The 24271-nt window shown below is 45.0% G+C and overlaps 1 protein-coding gene across 9 annotated transcripts in view; it reads left to right on the forward strand.

Moving 5' to 3' along the window:
- The window catches only part of LOC119172487 (nuclear factor related to kappa-B-binding protein), a 608836-nt gene that overhangs the window by 448927 nt on the left and 135638 nt on the right, over positions 1-24271 (forward strand). For all 9 annotated transcript variants that reach the window (XM_075891782.1, XM_037423606.2, XM_075891784.1 and 6 more), the window contains 2 exons: positions 4790-4913; positions 12807-12880. In XM_075891782.1, the coding sequence (XP_075747897.1) occupies positions 4790-4913; positions 12807-12880 (198 nt within the window). The remainder of the gene's footprint in view (positions 1-4789; positions 4914-12806; positions 12881-24271) is intronic.

Below are 24271 nucleotides of genomic sequence, written 5' to 3' on the forward strand. Positions count from 1 at the left end.
GACAACTCGTGGGGCTTCTGCGTCGACTACCGTCACCTCAACCGGATAACAAAAAAAGATGTGTATACACTGCCCCGCGTAGATGATACCCTTGACTGCCTTCATAGATCTAACTATTTTTCTTCAATTTATCTTCATTCAGGCTATTGGCAGATGAGCTTTGAGATGGACCGGGAAAAAATTGCTTTTGTCACACTAGATGGTTTTTACAGACGAATGTCATTAATTCGAACACGCTTAGTTCGATCTTTCGGTTGATTCAAACTCACGCTGAGGTCCCGTCAAAGCTGTGTGTATTCCAATGGGCAAAAAGGCCCTGTAATACGAACGCGCAAGCACACCAGGGTTAATTCCTACATACCGCACTCCCAAAATCTCTCAGCACCACACCCGATCCCGCAAAAGAAAAAAAGAGGGAAAAAAAAAAGCTGTCATGGAGTGTTGGGTCTCTCTTAGATGCCAATGTGCTTTTTTCCGCTAGGAGATGCTCCTCCCTTTTCGTCACCAGCTGGCCACACTGCAGTCGCAGCGCAGAGGGTAGTAGTGGAGATGCAGTCATCGTTGTCGTCTTTAGAGAGTGTCGGCGCTGGACATTGCCGCGCGCAGCTTCTCTTGCCAGGAAAATGATGAAAACGAAGTAGAAATGCTTTGGAAACTTCATGCGAAATTGTTTTACTCGCTGCAAAGCAAACGTGTGTAGAGGCGCATCACCGAATACTTCAATTAATGACGGATGTCCTGCGATTTGTCAATAAATGTAAGTCGTCTGAAACTTCCCCCTCGTGTGTTAGCTCAATGCGCTTGCGTCACTGCATGGTGAGCCCTCCGTTCATTTAGCTTTCATTAATTCAAACTTCTTTAATTCAAACAAATTTTCGGACCACTTCAAGTTCAAATTATCAAGATTCGACTGTACCAGATCAAAGTCATGCCCTTCGGATTGTGCAATGCACCAGCTACATTTGAGCGCATGATGACTCCCTTTTGCGTGTCTTAAAGTGGTCAACGTGCCTCTGCTACCTCAATGATGTACAGTCAAATCTCGTCAGTGCGTACCCGCTTAAAGCATACTAACCGTGAAAACATGGCTGTGACAAATCCCCGACCGAGTCTTATAGAGACTAATGCATTCGCGGACCGCTTAAGCCATACTGTTCGGCCTATGCCTACCATTTAGTGGGTACTAACTGTGTACAGCGATAACATTTTGCGCGACAGAAGTTTACTGCTCCGCTGAATTTTGCAGACGCAACAATGTGCCGTGGATGGTTTTCCATCATGTTTTGATAAGTGCGGAGATCTGCCGATGAGTTATTTCGACTTCCGCGTGAGTGCGACGATGATATTGTGAGTAATCATTGGGGAAAAAACGAAGGCTAGGTGGCAACCAGCAACAAACGCAGTGGTATGACTTATCGCCGGCTAAAAGCCTTATCACAGTGAACATCCTCTGTTATCTGCTCAGGCATGTGCGTGGCGTACCGTCACTTTAGGCCTACTGCACACTTTTAGTAGGCAACTACTGGAAGGCACTAGGCTGCTGATCGCTGCCACTTCGTTTTGCGGGACCATGTTCAAGCACACATCGCCTTACAAAAACGCAAGCAGCTCGCTGTCGCGGAGTGTAACGTTACAGATCGCGGGCACTGAGAAACCTGCTATATTAGACACTTTTAGTTGGGCATACAGGGAAGATGCGTATGCTGTAAGTGAAGCATGCAACGACATTTTTAGTTTAACGTACCTTGATGCGTTTCACTCAACCAGATAAGTCGTATTCGAGATGCAAGGGTGTCCATTTTGGTACTGTGCCACGCTGCATATCCCGGATCCCGCGGCAGTTTCGAAATGCTCATCGGTGTCGCCACTGTGTGCTATCGAGCGTTTGTGCAAGGGTCGGAAACTTTTCTGCACTTTGGCAAAAAGAAAGAAATGGCTTTGCGGTGGGCACTTTAGGCAATATTTCATGTGGTACAGTGAAATCTCTGTAGAACGAACCCTAGAATAACGAACCTTTCAGAATAACGAACTTTTAAAAAATCCCACGCCGACTGCTAATAGTTTTAATGTAAAATTATTTTACTACCACGTAATTCAGAACACCAAACGTTTCAGGATAATGAGCGCTAATTTAGTCCTGCGTTATATTAACAACGCCTCAGTACTACGAATTCATGTTCTGAAATCTTTCACGACCACCGTAGCAGTACGCGAGCAGACGACGCAGCGAACGGATCCCTTCGTTTTCGAAAGACGCGCGACGGTGCAGAGGAGGGGAAAAAATGAAACAACTTCCTTTTCTTTCTTTTTGTTGAAACGCCGACGCTGCAGGTTTACAAGCGCTTAGTCCTTGACTAAGCGCTTGTAAACCTGCAAGAGCAACACGGGAGGGCAAGGTCAGCGAGGCAGAGTGGGAGTTACAGAGCAGAAAGCATGGGCGCGGAAAACATGAGACAGCGAGGGAGCAGAAAATGAAGCGCGAGAAATTTTCTTTTTTAGCTGTTTCTTTTCTTCGAAAAAGGTGATGACAGCCATGGTAGTAAACACTGACCTCCATATCAGTGGTAGTAAACAGGTGTTCTGTGTGACAGGCGTGACGTTTTGGGTTTGTCTTATCTATGTCACTTGTACATGTGCTCTAGGAGGCCTTGTCAGTAGTGTTCATCTCTTTTCGGTGATCATTTATTGCGTCCACAGAGCAAGTTGTCCAGAGTTCATCTCTGCTTGCCACGAAAAAGCGGAAGCAGTTTTCGCTAAGGGAAAAAGTGGATCGCGCTACCGGACGAGCTGGAGGCCTTCGCGCTGCAAAGTTAGTGCTGGACACGTAAAAAAAAATATCGCACTCTTGTTTAAGTAAACGTGCATTGTTTAGTGTTCACTTGTACATTTGTTTTTTCTCGTGAAAAACGAGAAAAAGTTAAGTCGTTTTGGTCAGCGGAAAATAAGTATTTATGGTTAATTTTTGGGAGGAGGAGGAGGTAAAACTTTATTAGACCAAGGGATTTGGGCACTTACGTCCCAGGGTCCCCGCACGACCCCACTGCGCTATGCGTTCATGAGTTCGTGCAGTTTTTTGGCTTTCACTGTAATGACCCTTCAAGATAATGAACAAATAGCCATGGACCCCCGAAGTTCGTTATACCGAGATTTCTCTGTACTGAGTTTCTTCCTTTGGTGGCGGTGATGGTGCATGCCAGGAGATGCGAATGTGTAGCTAGTGTTTAATGCGTCGTACACTTAGTGCGAAGTTACGCCGTCGTCTTTGGCAGGTATGTATTAAGGGATTTCACTGTAATCGTGTTTTCCCCATTATTTGAACGTCACCTGGAATGCCTCAAAACTGTCCTCTCTGTGTTTCACTCTGCTCCCTTCTGCTGAATTCATCTAAATGCTATATCTCGTAAATGCTATAGGAATCCAACCTGATCCAGAGAAAGTTCGTGCTGTGCGAGATTTTCTTATACCTACGCTGACAAAAGGTGTCTGCAGTTTCATGGGCTTATGTTCCTATTTTCGTCGCTTTGTAAAGAAATATGCCGATATCGCTCGTCCTCTGATCGACCTTCTGAAATAGGATACCTCTTTTTTTTGGGGGGGGCACCGCATTAAGAGCACGCCTTTTCTACCCTTACTGAGCGAGCTTTCTCATGCTCTCTGCCGCAACAATATTAAGAGGTTGATATTAAGAATAAGCAATCTTGGTTTTTTTTTTTTCATTATTTAAAACTTATTTATTGAGAGTTTCTTGTTACGTTGCATTACAAACAAATTACATTATTTTTTTGGAGCAACAGTATTGTGGACATTACTCAGAGCTTTCTGAGGATGTGTTTTTCCTATAATAAAACCAGACAATGGAAGCAAAGAATGAGAATAAGCCTCTGTCTTGTCGAAACTTGTCAGCATTTGAAAACCAAAAGCAGTTTTAGTAAACCAGATTTGTGATTGTAATCAAGGTTAATGTTGGTGGTCTAGTCAAGCCTTGCTCTAAAACAAAGAGTGACCAGATTACTCTAAAGCTCAGAGATGATACCGAAATCAGTTATCACTGAACAACTTGCAATATTGTCAGGTACAAGGTTGGTGGCATTCACGCTGGTAGTGGTAAACTTCAGTTTATTTTAGCAATATTTTTCAGCAATTATGTTAAAACATAATGTGCTAATGCCACACTCCTTTGCCATGTTTTTGTATCGCCGCATTGCAAGTGTGAGTGCTGCCTTGCACAAACCGCAAAATCTTAGAACCTTTTTATGTGATCACATGCACAACACGAACATTACAGATTGTTCTGGAACATATGTGGTTGCTAGCGATAGCGCAGGAATATTTGGCAGCATATCTATAAATGCCGATGCTCATCACCACTTGTCAGTTGGTCCACGGCCGACGCTCCGTTCGCTGCTATCAGTGCCAGTGTAACTTGACATTACGGTTACTGGCCATAAGTTCGGCTAAGTAAAGTATCATTTCGAACAAGCCGTCCAAAAGTTTTTACCACAAAGATGACGTTTATAGTAGAGAGCACACAAGGGTCACTTCTGTGACACTTGTTAGTTCGTCTTCGTCCAGTGTATAACTGTGAGTACATTTTGTGCATCCTTTGTGTTCTTCTTGTGTGTCCTTTGTGCGTGAGCAGTGTGTTGCATGCTTCAGTCTGTTTGCCATTCTTCACGTGATATTCTAGTATCTTGCCTTCACATTCAGACCTTGAAGCGAATTGGCCCCTTTTTGAGGCTGGTGTATTACTAAAGGTCCCACTTGAAATGACATGTCCTGCCCCCACCAGATCCACACTGTGGTGAGTGGAGCCCTGGACCGGCTGCACTACGAGAAGGACCCCTGTGTCAAGTACGACGTGAACCGCAAGCTTTGGATCTACCTGCATAGATGCCGCACCGAGGAGGAATTTGGTGAGCCTTGTGACACAGCTGCGCATATTGCACATTTTTCATACGTTTCTGTTTTCTTGCGCCAAGCAAGAATATTTATACCAGCCTCAACTTCGGTGGAAAAAAAGGCAGAGTTGACTACATGATTTTTCGAGCAGCGCCAGGAGTACTTAGAAAATAAAATGTGCACAAGCACGTTTTTTTACTTTGCACTTTTCTGGTGACAAAGGCTCCCATGGTGCTGCCATTATCTTCTCTGGACTGTTCTAAATATGGTAAATATGTGTGACCCTGCGAAAATGCACTACAGTGCATCGAGCATGCTGCTTCTTCTAGCTATAGGCTGTGTGTTCTGGAGCCATTGTTGCTTAGCGAAAACCACTAAGTTGGCCACACTTGCCAACTGGAATGCATAGCAGGGTTGACTTGGTTGACTGTCTGGTTCTTTTTTGTGCATAAAGCGTTCCTCTGGTCACTGCAGTTTTTATGTCGACACTGCTGCATGTGGTCACTTATGCACCCGCATTTGCTGTGAGCGAGTACCTCGATGCATAAACATAGAGACATAACCCATGCATGCGACACGTCTGCTGTATGCTGTGGCGCGTGGGTTTTCAAACTGAGTTCTGTGAGCGATAGAACGCGTGCAACCCGCTCCCAGTTTTTTGAAAGAAATATACTTCTGTAGTGCGCAGAAAACGTTTTCAGAAGGAAGATAGAGAGCACACTTACTACCAATTTTATCTGTGCAATTAAATTGGTTGTAAGTGTGCACTCTGTCTTATTTCTCGGCTCTATCTTCCTTCTGAAAATGTTCCCTGCGCACTAAAAAAGTATATTTCTTTCGAAAGTGCAATACCAACCATCCCAAGTGGCCACTTTTTTGCCGCTCCCAGTTTACCTCCAATAGCAAGTATTTGTATAGATTAGCGAGTTTATTTTGCATTTGAAAAATCCATTGCATAGCAAATCCGCACATCGGTGTCCACAGATATTGAGAGATCCATTTAGTAGCAGCACTATATAACTTGCACGATTGGCGAAACCCATGGTGACAGATCGCACGCTCAAGCCAGTTTAATACTCTTTATTCTGGCATGTTACGGTTACATGCCACCGAGATCAGGGAAAAGGAAACAGACGTAACTGTTTCCTGACTTGACCGATATCCCGGCACGTGAACAAAACAAAACAAAAACAAGGACAGCCGTGAGGTAAGCGAAAATATCCAGTGCAGAACAATTTAAAAACATCACTGTAAAAAAATCAAAATCTCTATAGAGCAGACAATATATGTAACTATACCCTTGAAATACAGTGGAGTACAATTAGAGAACAAATGTAGACATTGGAAGTGGTAAAATACAAATGCACGTACGTAAACATCAAGAAAATAAGCACTCCATCCTGGACCAAAGAGCACTCTTACGTTAGTTTTAAAATAATATACAGATCTCCTTATCTGTGATAGCTCAACAACAGAAGGAAAACTGTTACATATGTCTATTATTTGTTGGTCAAGTGATTGCGTACCAAAATTTGTCTTAGATCTAGTTGAAGCAAGCGACGTCCTTCACAAGTTATATCCGATGCCCTGAGTTAGATACATATTGCTGAATGAAGCAAAATCTTGTTTGATGTGGTTATAAATAAAAACCATCAGTTAAAGTTCGTAGCATTCACTGAAGCGTAATACATGAAAAACAGAAAATAAATTGCTATGGCTATCTGGTCTTCTTGCAATAGTTTCAATGCTTTCTGTTGCATCTCAATAATTTTTTTCTGCGTCAGTCTTGTTACATGTGCCCCAAACTAAGTTGCAATATGTGAGCTGCGAATGAACAAGGGAAAAGTATAGTTGCTTTGCCCCCGAATGTGGAAGCAGATGGTTAATACTGCTTAGAACACCTGTAGATCGAGCCATTTTCATTTTTGCATGACTGACGTGATCAGGCCAGCCCAAGTCATTGCGGAAATGTACGCCCAGAAACTACGATTGCATGCTATTTCTGAATTACGAAAACAGAGTTTTGGGTTGTGGTTTATTGCTTTGTTTTTAGCATGGGGATTAGAATGAAATTGTTTTTTTTTTTTTTTCGTTTAGTCTCAGTTTATTTACTCTAAGCCATGCCTCTAATTTTTCGAGCCAGCTATTCGCTCTCTGCTCAAGTTCTTGTAGGCTGGAGCCCGAAAAAAAGATGTTAGTGTCGTCTGCATATAGGATAATGTTCGAAGATGAATGAATGTTTACATCATTTATGTATATAGTAAGTAGAAGGGGTCCTAATATTGATCCCTGAGGTACACCATATTTGATTGTTCGGTAGTTAGAGTGAGTGTCATTATGTAGCTTTGTGTATTGTTGTTGTCCAATCAAGTAGCTTTCCATAAGACTTTTAGCAATTCCACGAATTCCATAAACTCCTAGTTTTTCTAAAAGTATATCATGTTGAACAAAATCGAACGCTTTGCTGAGGTCAAGAAATAGACCAATAGGAAATTGTTTCATTTCAATGTTTCGAATTAAAACATTTCATTTCATTTCATTTTCATTCTTTAAAGACCCCATTGAAGGGGTATTACATAAGGAGTGGGTACATACATGAAAAACAAAAGCCATGTTTTAATACATTGTAAACTGATCTGTTAAAGTGGTCAAAAATGTTGAGGACAGGTAATGGCTGTGATGTCATTGGAATATTTTATGTACAGCAATGCAGCCTCAGTCAATTTCTCAGATTGAAAACCGCATTGATGATCACTTCGACACCTTGGCACTTTATGCGTGATTCATGGCGTGTCGGTGATCATGTGGAATAGTTTTCATAAACGGGGATTTGCAATGCCACTGTGTTCTGTAATTGCAACGAGCATTTTAGGAGGTGTTGCTTTGTGTGAGCTCTGCATTGGGCTACACGAGCCTTTAGGCTGCATGTTCGCCCGGCGTTTCTATCAGCGGCGGTTCTGCTGTGTGGCTGGCATACCTCCTTTTTTTTTCTTTTTAACGAATTTGGTCTCTGTATGTGTTCAGCAGCTTGTTTGGATGGGCATATTGCTTACCTGCACTTGTGCGCGGTGCAGCGCACGTGGCAATCACAAGTGTATATATTATAGGAAGTTCCATATTGTGGTGACCTCACTATGCACCATAACTGAAGATCGCGGCAAAATCAGGAGTAGCGAGCCACAGGGCCGCTTCTCCGTCACCTGCTCATGTGTAGTGCACCGCTCCAGCAATAGCCTTTGGCAATAGCCTTTGGCAATAGCCTTTGGTGGCATTCCAAACAGTATAAGGTCCGCTCTCGGGACACGGGCAGCAAAAGCTCTTGCACGCGACTCTTCATGGTAAAGAGGAGACCGTGAGTACGTTGCAGCAGGCAATAGCGAGCTTTGACACGCCAGTCTGGAAAAGGTCCCTTGCGGCTATGCTGCGCACTCTCACAATGGTCACTGAGCCTGGTTGCAAAAGTTAGGGCAAACCTCGTACGTTTAAGCCTCCGGCAAGTGCGGCTTGACATGGTTCGATTACTTAAAGCACTAAGCACCGCTTTTTGGCTTATCATATGGTACCGAAGCTAACACTCAGGTAAACAAGCCCGCTGGGGGTGCCTAGGCACCCAGGCAGGCTACAATCCAGTGATTACCAAAGGGGACATGGACGAAGGAAAAGCTCGTGCTTACCCGGCATTGGCCAAGGAGGAGAGAGCCTTCCCGGCATGCACAAGACTCTGTCTCGCTGATTCTCACTGCCCCACGAGAACACGTGCTGTTAGAGAAGGAAAGATAGCGGTCGCAGGCGCGTCACGGATCCCCACAATATCAACAGTGCTGGCCTTTGATATAAAAGATACAGAACAGGCCAACGTGGGCAGTATTAATAACGCGTGGTTGCGCATGCCGACAGGTATTATCACCTAGTACCATTCGCTTATCACCATACACAAGCACTTTACGAGGTAGTTAGCGTGACAAGTTTTTGATGGTGCAAAATAGATAGGCAATGCAGTGCACTTTTATTGTCTGTTAAAAGCTTGCAGTACACTTGATGCTATGTCATTCGTGCAGCTAGAGAAGCAGACATACAAAACTAAACTCTGTGCTATGCTCAATTATGTCACAGTTCTTAAGCAAACGCCCAGTGTTACGTAACTGCAATTACACCTTTTTAAATTTTTTGAGTGTGGTGTGTTTTTCTTTGTCAAGTGTTTCCGGTGAACATTTTTTCAAAACCTTTTTCTTTAATATTATTTCATATGTTTGTCTCATGGGCTAGATAGGTCACTTGGTGTGTAAACAGGTAGTGTAGTTTATACCTGGCAATAATCTGCAGAAAGACTTACTTCAAAGTCTGTTTCATTGTCAAGGCAATCGAAATATGCACTTGTGCCCCCCATGTTGCGAAAATTTTGTTTTTTCGAGCTTCCAGGACTACATACCGTAATTTCCGGCGTATAAGACGTGGTTCTTTCCCAAATTTTTCGGAGGTGCATCGTATACAATGGTGCATCTTGTACATACTTTTTTTTAGTAGTTCTTTTGGAAGGAACTTGCGTTGATACTGATTAGCCTTTTTTATAAACAACTAGAGCAATACAATGCAAATAGTGCATCATAACTATAAGAATGAAGACTCAACGTGCCGATACTACAATTCCAGAACAAAGACAAAAAACACATGATGTCGCCGTGCAAGTTTTCAGCTCACGGAAGCTGCACGAGTTCCGGAGGCTGTACTTGGTGAAATCGGCGTAAAATGGCAATAGGTGCACACCAATCCAACCCAATCTAAGTTCGGCTCGGCTTCGGCCGTTTTTGCATGCTGTTGTTCAGCAAGTCGGGCCAGTCGCCATTTGCAATCTTACTCATTTGGCTGGTCTGCGCCTTTCTTATTTTCTCCTACAGTATGCCAGCTACGCATAAAAGTTACATGGCAAAGTTTGAGCTTACCGCTGTGAAGTATGCTGAGGAGTACGGGAACCGGGTAGCGGGCCGCCATTTCGACGTCATCAAAAAGATGATCTGTTCATGGCGACAGTCTACTGGCAAGCTTCTGGCCATGAGGAGCGACAAGAAAGCTGACCGCGGCAAGAAAGCACGATGGCCATTCCGTGAGGGACGTCTGCACACATGAAAACTGGAGCAGCGTGGCCAAGGTAGAGCAATGTCGACAGTGCAGCTGTGTCTCAATGCGCAGGCGCTAGCGAAGGAGATGGGTGCTGTTGACTTCTTTGGCGGGCCATCCTGGTGCTTTAGATTTATGCGCAACAAAGCGCATAAATTTGTGCTTGGCAAAGCGCTGGCGATAAGGGCCCACACAAGCATGTGCCAAAATCTGCTAGCTGATTATAAGGAAAAGCTTTAGAGGTTTCAGGCTTCCATAAAGAAAGCCATTGAAGATGATGGCATAAGCGACAGCCACATAATAAATATGGACGAGGTGCCACAAACGTTTGACATCCCAATGGAGAGGAGTGTGGCACCGAAAGATAACAAAGTCATCATTATCAAGACTATTGGCCATGAAAAAGCGAACTTCATGGTTGCGCTCAGGTGTTGCGCCGACGGGCAAAGTCTTCCGCCAACGCTAATATTTAGGCGGAAAACAATGCAGAAAGAGGCCTTCCCATCTGGCATCATCATAGAAACGAATGTGAAAGGCTGGATTCACAAAGAAATGATGGGCAAATGGCTTGAGAAATGCTTTTCTAATGCCATATTTGGTCGGCTGTTTTCGAACGCATTGGAGCACTCTGAAAAGTAGCTGCGCCTTCACTATGTAGAATTCGAGCTTTTAGACTAACTTCGGTTGGTTCTTTCAGAGCGTCAGCCTCTGACTCGGAGCGCTCCCGACCGCTCTGAAGGCCAAACCTCATAAGCGCGAAAATGCACGCGACAGCGACAAGCGACGCGACGTAGATCGGCTTCGTGCGATCAGTCGCTAGCGCAGGCAAACCTCATTCACGCGACGGCTTCGGCGAGCGAACTCCACTGTTGTTGGCATGAGGCCGTCTACTCACACCAAGAAAACCGCGTAGCGAGCGGTATGCAATTTAAAAATAAGATATATTGTTGTGTAATGAAACAGAAAGTGTTTATTATTGCCTTGCAGCACTTTTTTATATGCACATGCATAATAAACATTGCGTTATTTCTTGTTGCGCATACGTCACTCGGGCAGGGTCACGTGCACCTATGTAGTCTTTGTTTTTTCTGGTATTTCGCTATTGGCTGCTTGAGCCCAGCACTTCCGGGCGATAAGCGACGGTTTCCAAATCTGGAGAACCGAGCAATCGCGCGAAAACGAGCACGCAACATGTCGCGCGAACGCCCTGTTTTGTCGCTCATAGCGTCGCTCGTCGCTGTCGCGTGCATTTTCGCGCTTATGAGGTTTGGCCCTGAAGTGAGAGCCTGGCGCGATCTGACCAGGAGGATAGATCATGTGACACAAGCCAGCCAATTACGTGGCTGCCTACTGGTGAATGAGGTGAGGAGCGCGAGCATGCACTTAAGAAGGGGGTATCACAGGGAGTGCAACACTTAGTGTATGTGCATTGTTAATAACGTTATTGCACGCGTGTGGGGCAAATTCACATCTATGAAGCCATAAATGCATCTTGTCAATAATGACATGGCTAGTGAAGGCGGAAGATACGTCTATGCTGTCGTTACAGCAGCTCACAGACAGCTTCGTGATTTGCCTTTAAGACAGCAGCTCAAACGAAAACGATCGCCAGATTTGTGTGCTGAGCTCAGAAGGCTTTCGCTACATCCAGACATGTCAGAGAGAGAAAGAGTATAACAAAGGCTCGACATGTCGGAGATTTCCTCTGAACTGATCGGCACCATTTGTTGACTTGGCACAGCAATGTTTACCAGGCAGCTTCTCGCGTTGGCTGCTTGGTGTTGCTACAGGCGTGCTGCTCTAAGCGCTCTGAGATCTCGATTGTATTCGGTTGGTACGCTGCCTCTCGTGCTCCGATGGCGAGCTGCCTCTGCATCTGGCGACGCTGAGCCAGAGGACCAGAGCTGCCAACCGAATACGTCATGAGCGACTGGATGGTTTCTTTCATGCAAACAAAGGGCTCCTGGTTTTGGATAGTATGCGGGCGCATATAACGGAGCTGTCATTAAAATGCATCAAGGCAAAGAACTGGACCACTGCCATTATTCCAAGCGGAACGACGAAAATTCTTCAGCCGCTGGACATTTCAGTGAACCGCAGTTTAAAGGCTATCTTGCGGTGCCTGTGGGAGCCCTTCGATGTCCGACGGCGAGCATAGCTACACTGTGACCGGACGCGTGAGGCATGCTTCATTTTTGTAAAGTCGGGAGGTGGGTTCCCGAAGCTTGATGCGCAGTGTCACAGGCCACCATAATTGCGGGGTTCCACGAACAGGCCTGCTAGCATCCTCGGCCCCTGACCTCGATGATGGCAGCAGCAGCAGCGATTCTGAAGACGAAGCAGAGGAAGTCCCAGTGTGGCTGCCGCCAGAGCTCGCCGAGCTATTCCAAAGCACATCGGAAGAGAAGGACTTTGAGGGCATCGAAGATTAATGTGTTTTTTCCTGCAGTCATGTGGGATGTTTCAGTGGGTGGGAATTTTTTCTCTCGAGTTTAGTGTTGTATAAGTTTATTTACAGACTAGCGCTCAGAAACGTAAGTACAGCATTTTACAATGCTTGCTCGGCCGCACGTTATGAAGTTTCTTTGCGGAAAGCAAGTAATTGCAGGTGCGTTTTATATATCAATTTTTGCATGGAAACTTGTGAAAAGGGGGGGGGGGGAGGCATCTTATACAAAGGAGCGTCTTATACACCGGGAAATATGGTAATAAATGCTGATAACTGCTCCCATTACAGTCTCACTCTTGTGCATGCAGTTTCAGCCTCATTCTTAGTGAGCTATGCTTTGCAGAAAAAATCCACCAGGCACAGGCGGCCGCAGCCAAAGCCAAGAAGGCTATCCAGAAGAACAAGCTACCCCGCCTGGTGAGCATCCTGTGTTGTGAGGGTTCTATTGAGGGGGCCACCACTGTGTAGTATACCGTAACATGTAAGGGCTAAACTGCACAATAATCCACATTACAGCAACATGACAAGCAGCATAAGTGGCCATGACCCGACGGACCGCTTTGTCGATCACTTGGTTTTGCAAACCTAGATACTCTCACTCTTCACCAAGACATTGTGACACCAATTCGAAGAAACTTAAACATGATGAATGTAGCACTATTGGCAATACACAGAAATAACAAACAAATAATTGAAGGTTCATGCACATTGGGAGAAAATGTAATAATTTCAGACATAATTTTTTTAGCTTTGTACAACAAGACATGTGATTTCGTTTTATTCTACTTGCCACTGGTACTGCACCAAGTTGCGTACCAATGTTTCTAGAAACATTTCAGTTTCACTGCCTCGCTTGAGAGCTGTCACGAACGGCTCACAAGTTAACTTAAGAAGACACTGAAGCCAAGCTTAGTTTTTCACTTAAGCAAACGTTAGGCAATCAATGAAACACTCGGTGACTATGCTTAATTTTTAGGCTCCAACATGTTTTTGTACTTCTAGTATAGTTGTGTCCTAGGCTGACCATAAACATTTAAAGGGGCCCTGCAACACTTTTTGAGCACGTTCAGAAAACGCTGCCGATTGGTAGTAGAGCCTACCGACAACACGCAAGCCAAATATTATAGCGCAGCATGCGGCTTGGAAAATCGCTTTCTTTTCTCTCGACAAATCACAGAATATGTCCAAAAATTGCACGTAGCAAGCCCATCTATCAGTCATTGGCTGATTTGAACATAATGTGTTCACTTGTTAAAGAGATTACCGCGGGAGGCCGCTACTTGTCCACACATACGCGGGCGAGCACACTGAAAAAGCCGCGCAATTGAAGAAAAGAAAAGAAAAAAAAAGTGCTAAAGGGCACGAGGCACACACATTTTTCTGTGGCCCTGCCATCTCTCTCTGCTTAACTTCCAGTGCTTTCATGAAAACGAGAAGAGAGAATGCAATTGCAGCATGTGGCAAAAGCCAGCAATGTTGTGCATGGCAACAGTGACGTTGAGTTTTCATTTTGAGGCGAGTAATTTGAAGTGTGCTAATGCGATTCGGACCACTAAAACGGTATTTTATTTCAAGAGAAGAAGAGAGAGATAAGTTTAATTGCAGAAAGACAGAGAGGTCAGTTTGAGCGATAGCTTGCTCTAGCCTGCTACTCTGCACTGGGGGAAGGGAAAGGGAAAAGAAAGATTAATGGATGATGATGGTGAGATAGAGAGGTGAGTATGTAGTGTTCTTTCTAGCTGAGACACATTTTATAGCCGCTCACATAGTCCAGTTGTTTCCAAAAAGGTTATAACTGCTCTTGTGACCGCAGTTGCATTGTTGGTGTCTGGCCAAGGGCCCAACATGGTCTCATCAGTTAATGATCTGCTGCGATATAGTTCAGTAGAAGAAATCAGTGTTTGTCGTTCACGTGCATATGCTGGGCAGACACAAAATATGTGCCTAAGTGTTTCTGGCACATCACAGTGTTCACAATTAGGACCGGTGTCACTGCGACCGATGATATGTGCGTAACGTCTGGTGTACGCCACACCAAGACGAATGCGGTGGATCATACTTGTGAGTTGCCGTTTCAATTTAGGGGGCATGCAGAACCTCATTTCCGGGTCCCATTTGTGAAGTCGCTGGTGTCGCCGTTCCGGTTTGGTTCAGTGCTGAAGTGTGTAGCTGCGCATCACGCAGCGAAGCAGGGCGTTCGTGTCGGCTCGGGAAAACGCAATGTGTACTTCAGGGGCACTGCTTAAGACATATTTAGCTTCAGCGTTTGCCTCTTCGTTTCCCATCACGCCGCAATGAGCGGGAATCCACTGGAAAGTGATAAGATGGCCATTTGTTGAAGCAACATGAATAAGTTCTGTGATTTCTATTGCCAAGCTGTAATACGGGCCTTGCTTCATGATGCAATTAATGGTTTGCAAAGCGGGTTTGGCATCACAGAAAATCGTCCAGGCTTGAGGTCGCTCTCCGGAAATAAATTTTATTGCCTCCTGGATAGCGACAAGCTCTGCGGCAGTTGATGTGGTTTTATGGTCCACTTTGAATCGTCGAGCGATATCCATGTCTAAGATGACAAAGGCTGCGACGGAGGTGTTTAGCCTGGTAGATCCGTCGGTGTACACGTGCAAAGAATCACTGTACGTTGTATAAATGTGATATAGAGTCACTTGTCTGAGGCCAACAGAAGAAATGAGCGACTTCTTCGTAATTTCAGGTATCGTAAAACAAACAGGTGGTTTAGACAGGACCCATGGAGGCACTGCAGGGGCATTTGGCGGGGAAAACCTTGATGGTATAATATTTTCATGCCGCAATATTACTCTTGAGAAACTGCAATCTGGGTGAGTGGCGGATAGTACTGACAGTGGGTGCTGTCTGTCTGTGTCTGCTCAGGTATCGGAGGTGAACTCTAAGTGGCTTGCAGAGCATGAATACACTGATGGGACAAGTCTGAGCCTCTGCGATTGTCCCATTTGTTGAAGTACAGCGTGGTAGACCCAAGCGTCTTCGTAAGCAGTGAGCTTGAACACTCTTTAGCGTCTTCACACAACTAGGTCTCATATTGGAGAGCACCGGCATGCTGTATCGAATGTATTCCACAAGTAGAGCATTGTACAATTGAAGTAGCGATGATTCTGATGGGTCCCATCTCGCTACTGCTATGTGGCGAAGAACGAGAGCAAAGCTCGTCCACGATAGATCTCTGTGTACGACAACCCCAAAGAACTTGTGGTGCGTTACAGCAGGTATCGCTGTCCCATTAATAAATATCAGGTATTGCGACATATGTTTGCGCGTGAACGCAAGCACTGCGCATTCGTCGATTGAAATAGTGAGCCCCTGACGTCGTAGATATTTGTATGTGATCATCACTGCACGCTGTAGTCGAGCTCGCAATTGCGGACGAGTAGTTCCTGATGCCCATATGCATATGTCATCAGCACATGCACTGATCTTCACCGTACTGGGAAGTTCTGCAGCTAGGCCGATCATTGCGACATTGAATAGGATCGGGCTGAGAACTCCTCCTTGGGAAACACCACGATGAACCTTATATCGATAGATGTCTTCGTTATTTGTCGTCATGTAAATGGTGCGGTCCCTAAGGTAGCTAAAAATCCAAGCATACAGTCGTCCACCGATGTCGAAATCTTCCAGTGCATCTAGGATCGCATAATGCAGCACATTATCGTAAGCACCCTTAATGTCTCGGAAGACCGCCGCCACTAGTCTGCGTCGGCTTCTTTCCTCTTCAACGCTGGTGATCAAGTCGACCACACCATCAATGGCAGATCGGACTCTTCTGAAGCCGTTCATAAATGCAGGAAAGAAGTTTTTGCTCTCTAGAAGCCACTCTAATCTTGACAGTACCGTTCTTTCCATTACTTTCCCGACACAGCTGGCTAGGGCGATTGGTCTGTAGGAGGAAAGTGCATGAGGACACTTCCCCGGTTTAAGCAATGCAATAATGTGACTGCATTTCCAATTAGCTGGGACTTCTCCTGACTCCCATGAGGTGTTATGAGATAACGGGATACGTCGTGCTTCTGTATCAAGATGGTTGAGTGCAGCATACGTGATTTCGTCAGGTCCTGGTGCCGATAATCGGCGGGAGGCACAAATTGCAGCATCAAGCTCATGCATTGTAAAACGTACATCAAGGCGCTTGTCAGACAATGGAGGCGCAATGGTAGTAAGAGGCTCATTAGTGGCAAGACCATCAGTGGTGTCCACGATGAGGCTGCAGTGGTCACTGGCTATCTCAACTTCTGTTTGCCCCTGATGCAGAGCAACAGCTTGAAATGGTTGACATTGTTGGGGAGTTGTCTGCAAACTTCGTACCACCCGCAAGATCTTAGATAGAGGTTGCCTGGGGTCCAGAGATCTACAGAATTTTCTCCAACGTTGCCTGTCAATCTTGTCAAGATGCCGAAGGACATGTCGTTGAGCTCGACGACAGGCGGAAAGGTCTGAAGGCGACTTCGTTCGTCTGTATCGGCGTTCGTCACGGCGACGGATTGCACGAAGGGCCTCATATTGGGAGTCAACTGCTGATCTCTGCATCGGTAGGTTAACCTGTTTGGTTGTGCCACGCAGTGAAGAAGCAATGATGTTCTTTACCTCGGATGGATCAGTCGTGTGCTCACAGCCAGACTTGACAGATGCCTTGAACAGTGTCCAGTCAGCTTGACGGATGCAGCATGTGTGCGTGCGGCGAAACCACCTGAACTGAACATAGGTTGGAAGGTGATCACTGCCGCGATTGTCCAAATCTGTGCACCAACATGCGGAAGACAGAAGGCTTCTGGAAATGAAACAGAGGTCGAGGCAGCTGCTGTAGGACGTGCCACGAACAAATGTAGGTGATCCGTCGTTGAGTACGCTTAGTCTATAGTTGCATATAAAATTGGCCGAATCCCTTTCGCGATAATTCGTTGTAGTGCTACCCCAGAGAGGATGATGTGCATTAAAATCGCCAATCACAATGTGGGGCCTTTGTGCTGCTTGAACAATGGTCCCCAGGGGGAAGCAGTTCATCTGTGCGCTTGGGTGTATGTATCCTCCTATTACTGAGAATGTCCGCTTTTGATGTGTTATAGTCAGGCTCACGTAATCATTGCTCGTATGCGACGCGACTTCATGTCTCAAGAACGTCAAATCACGGCGTATACGAACGAGAACTTTGCTCGTATGTTGATCACTGCGGGACCAAATCTGGATATATCCAGATATACGAAAAGTTGAAACCATATCTGTTTCACATATAACAATAACAGGAAATTGATGTTTAAAAACCCATTGTCTGAAGTCTGACAGACGGCCACGTAGGCCACGAGCATTCCATTGCATAACAAGCGACTGGCGCATGCGTTCTTCGAATATCAATGCCATGTTCACTTACTGAAAAACCAGTAGAAGAGGCTGCAAAACTTCAAGTAGCTGCACAGCCGCCTTAGCAGCGGGAGTGTTCAGGCTGCTGAGGATCTTGCGCATCGAACCCATCAAATTTTTAAGCATAGCCTTGACATCTGCATTGTTCATCTTCTTGTTTTCTTCATTGGAGGTAGGGGCAATATGTGATGATGGCGCTATCATAGCTCTTGACAGTAGTGAAGGCCACTGAGTCTCCAACGTGGTGGGACCGGCTGCGGCGGCTGCATTTCCGATGGAGGCGGAAATGAAGGAGGCCCGTGTGCTCAGATTTGGGTGCACGTTAAAGAACCCCAGGTGGTCTAAATTTCCGGAGCCCTCCACTACGGCGTCTCTCATAATCATATGGTGGTTTTGGGACGTTAAACCCCACATATCAATCAATCAATCAATCCAACGTGGTGAGAGCCAATGACAGGTTACATTGTACTTGCGTGGACTGTATTGGCATTTGAGCATCTGTATCCTCCTTTCTGGCCGACAAAAGTAGGCTAGGAGGTGGTGAGGGCACAGTTTTGTGTGTCGAATTCGATAAGCTATGAGCACTGCTGCTTCGTTTGCGTCGGTGTCGCGAACAATGTTTACGGCGCGCCGTACAGCCCTTGCAGCTTCTCTGTGAGTGGAGTGGTCTCGGACCATCTTCTTCAGGATACTAATTTCATTCCTCATTTTGGGACATTCCTTTGATGTTGCATCGTGGGCGCCTGAGCAGTTTGGGCATTTGGCCACAGCATTGCAGTTATCATCATCGTGAAGGCCACCGCATCGCTTGCAGGTTACTTCACCCTTGCAAACTGCACTAACGTGCCCGAATTTCATGCATTTATGACATTGCAGAGGTTTTGGTAGGTAAGGTCGTACCAAGTGCCTCACGTACCCAACTTTTACATGTGTGGGTAACATCTTCGACTGAAACACTACTTTAACACATCGCATACGTCCAAAGCGGTGGAAACCAAGCACGGGAGCCGACGATGACAGCAGTTTCTCGAGACTTGAGTCTGTTATCTCCTCATCCACAGCACTCCTGTTGTCGTTTCTTCGTCGCACGCGGAGAATGCGCAAACCGGAATGTTTCCTAATTGAACAATCGCTTTCAGCGTGTCCAATCAGGCCTTCGTAGTGACCTCCACGGACAGTATGTTCTTTCGAGTATTTATGCGTATTTCTACGACTTTCCCTGGAACGATGAGCTCATAGTACTTCAACAGGCTCTGCCTATTTAGAGAGGTCAAGATGTCTGTCTTCGATGTCGGCACATACGAAATGGTGTACGACCGCATGCTACTCGCCTTTGTCTGTGCTTGCCAGCCAGTCGGCGACGTCCGGCTGATTTTCCTCTTCAGGCGTCGGCTTGTTACGACCACGTATTTGCTGTCCGAAGCCATATCTTCAACGAAAGAGTCATCAGAATTGTGAACGTGGACCACGCTTGGGCCGGGGTAAGAACTTGCGTCAGACGCACTATGATGTGGTCGGCCCGGTCCCGTTTGGTGGATGGGGTTTTGATCCCCCATTCTAAGGGGGAACGTCCCTCCGAGTTGTGTCGATTATTGAAAAATCTTGGCAAAAAAATTAGAAAACTGACAGAGCTCGAAGCAGAGGCTGTTCTCTGTGACAACTTCTTCTACCTCCGTTCTCATTTTATTTGAAAATAAGCACTTTCTTGGCACAAAAGTAGCTCAAAGAGGTTTTCAGACGGCTACTTTAGCAATCAACATCAACTTAATATTTGCCTTTAGTGTCCCTTTAAAAGGACATGAAAGGCAAACAAATATTACGTTGACATTGGTGACTGAAATAGCAATTCAGAAATCCCATAATGCTACTTTTGCTGTGTATACCATATTTACTTGCATAGTTTGCGCTCTTGCATAATATGCACACCCCTAATATTTTGCCAGCATTGCGAAAAAAATTTTTTTCGCATATTTTACTCTTACCTACCTGAGCCCAAGCACGCCGCTGAGCCCGAGCGTGCTCAGCGACGCGCGCATAGAAAGACTTTGGACCTTTAGATGCATTTGTGCACACCTCACCGAGCAGGCAAATGCAATCAAATGGGCAGCGAGTGCGAAGCCCCTTCTTCATAGGACTTCCCCAGAACTATGGTTTTTAGAACACCGTATCCATTGGAACTGCTCGAGAGTTTGCCTCCCTCCCCTTTCTCTACGATTTCTACCATGACAACGCACACTCGCGTCACGCACAACTTTCTACATCGGAGGCGTGCGAGCGCCTTTCGCGCCACCGACTGTTCCCCTCATTCTCTGGGTACGTGCTGTAACTCGCGCTTGGTTGATTTCTGAAGTTTGGGTTTCGCCATTCATCTGTCGCGTTTTTACTGTTCTCTTGTGATGGCCTACCGTAATTATATATATGTGGCAAAATTCAAGCTCGCTGTTGTGAAGTATGCCAAGCAAAATGAAACGGTGCCACTGCCAAGCACTTTAGCGTGAACTTCAACGTCTATACGGGAGAAAGCAGAGGATTTATATGGGAAAAAGCAGAGTGCGCGCTTGCTAGTACAAGTTTTCTGCCATTCAAAAAGGCCTTTTCAGTTATATGCGAATGTGTAGGTCCTTCAGGATCGCCATGTCGTTAGGCCAAGTTTTTTCCTGCATTGTCTAAAAGAGTTTTGAGAAAATGGGGCATTCGAACACAGAACCGAGGGCGATTCGCTTTGGGAGGGGGGTGACAGTGGCCGCAGCGATGATTCTCAATCAGAACTTTCGATCAGAGATTCCGACTAGACCGTGCATGGCTGAGTCTGACTGGTTAAATCACATGCTAATTCTGTTTAATTATTAATATGCTTCGTTTGTGCATCAATTTATTAATTTAGTGTATTTACTACGCGCGTTAGAACTATTGCACATTATGTCGCATGCATTCAAAAAGTCCCCGTGTAGTTTGTGCACCCTCTTCTTAGAGCCCCAAAGTCACGTAAAAGAAGTGCACGAATTGTGCGAGTAAATAGGATAAAAAAATCACGTTTTAGTTTTCCACGTGCTATCGTTAGGGTGCTTCAAGTCACCCACCTGAAAACGGGCCTCTCTGATGTAGCAGTTACCTTGCTCCGTGCAACCCACCTTTACTGTGTAACTGCCGACACACTTAAAAGGTTGTGGGAATGCAAGGACGATGGTGTGGACATCTTCTGATGTTCTGCGCAAGCATAGTCATAGTCATAGCCATAGTCGTTGTATTTGCCTCAAATTTTATTTGGGGGGCGGGGAGATGATTAAAAAGGCAAATCATTCATAATTACGCAGCTGCAATGCATTCACACAAAATGTAAAATGCACTGTGTTTTTGCAATAAAAATGTTGTGCTTGCCTGGTTCAAGTGGGCCCCGCTAGGTGGCACCATGTATCCTGCCTAGCCATGCAAAAAAGGAACTTTTGACCTAATCGCATCGTTTGTTGCGGTAATGCCAAGCAGTTTTTTTTTCCCATCAGCAGACAAGCAGCATCCATGACATGCAAAAAGTACAATGATGCCTTATATGTTTGTCTTGTTTTTGAAAGAAAGTTGAGGCTATTCAAGGCAGAAGAAAATTTTTGACAGCAGACAAGAAAGAAGACAAAACTTCTGTGTGCTTCTTGCACCACTGACAAAGAATGTTAATTGCATTGCTCACATTGTATTAATTCGTTATTTTTTGTAGGGTGTGCAAATATTCAAACTTTTGAATACTTTCAAATTCTGTTTGCTATTTAATTCAATTCAGATCGTAATTTTGACTGTTCGAACTGCCTGCAGGCAAATACAGTCAATGTTGGATTGACTGTTTAGGCCCTTCAGACTTTTTATGTGCTTAATAATGATAATAATATTGTTTATTTTCAACATGTTGCATCTCAAAATGCTGCATGTCAAGGGATGATTGATGACAACTCCGTTACGTTGTCCCATTGTGGCGAAGCTGTCTTTCAGACTCTGCTAAGGTAGCAAATGCATTGAATCGTGAAATTTCCGGTTCCTACAATTACATCATTACAGGGGCCCCTTCATATTTTTACCCAAAAGGCATTGGTTGAAAAGCACTGAAATCAGGGCGAGCTTGTACTTGAACATAATGGTATTTAGAGCGTGTAAAAATACAAGAAACGAAAAACAGAGTTAGAAAAACAAGTTCTCACTCTGAACTAAAGTTTGTTCACAGTAAAGGCCAGGTTTTATCCTTCACCGAACACATGTGTGAAACTACAATCTAAAAAACAACAACAGGAGGATGAAAGTTCGGAAGAAAGTGCACCATCTTTTCATATGTTCACGGTCTTTCTCATGGACTGAAAAATGTGGCCTCTTGATATGATGTGGACGTCATTTTCAATCCGAAGCGTAAAATAAGTTCTATTTGTCTGGCTCTTCACAAGCCACTACACAACACAGGATTGCCGAAGCAGTCCATAATGCAACATTAACCATGTAATGACTTTTGTTTCTTGTGTTTCAAACTTTTTTTACAATACTCCTTTCACATGCGGCCAATGGCACATAGGTCGGACTGGCCACTTCCTGAATATCAGGCTAAGGGGGCACCACAGCTCGCTAAGAGGCGCCCCATATTCACACCTCGCAGGGCACTGGCAAAATGTGGGTGCATTACAGAGTTCAGCAATACTTCCGTTCTTGCCCGGCACAAAAACAAGACTACAAGAGAAATAATTGAAGCCTTCCGTATCCACAAAACTTTTTCCACGTGCATTAGCCAGCCATCTATTAACCTACTAACCAGTAAAGTGGCCTCTAGATAAGTTGCCGACGCTGAGAGCAGGCCAGCGATAGCCACTTGCTCGCTTCCCATGACGTGTGGTCTTTTATCTCAGATGTTTGTCTGTACTGCAGCAAAAGCGGCTCATTCTTCTGCATCTTGCTTTGTTTTTACCTGCCTGCGTATGTATATACAAGGTGGGTTCAAAAAGACACCCAAGTTTTCCAATAGACCACCAATCACCTGGAGGAGTGCGTTTCGGCTCCTAACCGCACGTAGTGGCAAACTTGAACAGAAAATGGTCATTTGGCACGATTCACTCTGATATTTAATTCACGAGCTACGGCCCCTAAAGTGAGCAGATGGACAAGCTGTTCTTTGAATTAGTACCAAAATGACAGTGGTAGATGGAAGAATATCCTGTGTGTGCGAAATTCTGCTATAAACATGAAAGAACATTTAAAGAGACATTTCAGTTGCTTAGCCAAGCATACGGGCAAAACTGTAAGAGTTGCATGCTGTGCTATGAATCGTTCAGGCATTTTGAACACGGCATATTGTCAGTTGGTGATGGTCCAATGCCTGGATGACCTTCCACAACAACAGATAATGACCCCGTCAAGAGTGTGAGCTGTGATTCGAGGAAATCTTAGACTGTTGAAGAAGTTGTGACGAAGTGGGTGTTAGCGTATTTATTTTTATTTCCTCTATCCCTCTCATGAAGGCTATTAAAAAAGGACACTGTTTCCAAACCATACAGAAGATCTAGGACAAAATACCTGTGGGTCATCCTAGAAAATACGTTTTGTGAGGCTTTCCAAAAATGAAAGAAACGATAGGAATAGGGCATTACGAGTATAGGAGAGAAGTTTTATGGGGAAATGTCTAGAAGATTCTAGCAGAAGTGTAAAGTTTTCATGCAGACATTATGACTCCTGCAGTTTATTGCTCTTTTCTGTGTGGGAACGGGCAGAAGTGGTTTGACTTACAGATAACTTCATATAAAAACACTTGTTGGGCAGTCTGAAGGAAAAGCTTTGCTAGAGCCTTCGAGTTAAACCCTGTGGAGCTTTGGAATGGTGCCGTTGTTTACAGACAGAGATGCACAAATATGTTTTTGAAATGTGGTGCTTACTTCGTACAGCTGACCCAACATTGGCAGACTCCTCTGTCGTCATACATGACATGACAAAATATTAAGGCGACTTGCTTCTATGCACGAGCTACTCAGCATTGAACAACCCGCGAATACAACGCACCTCATGAAAAGGCTGAAGTCAGCAGAGGTGATAACAGCGACAAGAACACACACTCGTGTCTATGCTCTCCTAACACTGAATCTAGCCTACGTACGAGCATGCGATTGAGTGCAAGATGCCAGGACATAAATAAAGTCAGTGTGTCGAGGAAACAGTCTGTCTTATAAAGACAGGCACTCTGGTGGTCGAGATGATAGTGAATGGCCACAATCTTAGTTTTGATTGACCCTGGCAGTTCAGTCATTTTAATTAACAAGAACATTGTAAATGACAGTGACATGGGAACCACATTCATGTGTGCGCCTACGATGGTTGTTGTCCCGAATATTGTAGATGGGTGCAAGTTTGTCTGGAGTATGAAGGTAGTAAATTCAAGGTTAAGGCACTAGTAGAGCCCAA

The sequence above is a fragment of the Rhipicephalus microplus genome, chromosome 4, assembly GCF_043290135.1.
Source record: "Rhipicephalus microplus isolate Deutch F79 chromosome 4, USDA_Rmic, whole genome shotgun sequence".
Lineage (NCBI taxonomy): Eukaryota > Metazoa > Arthropoda > Arachnida > Ixodida > Ixodidae > Rhipicephalus > Rhipicephalus microplus.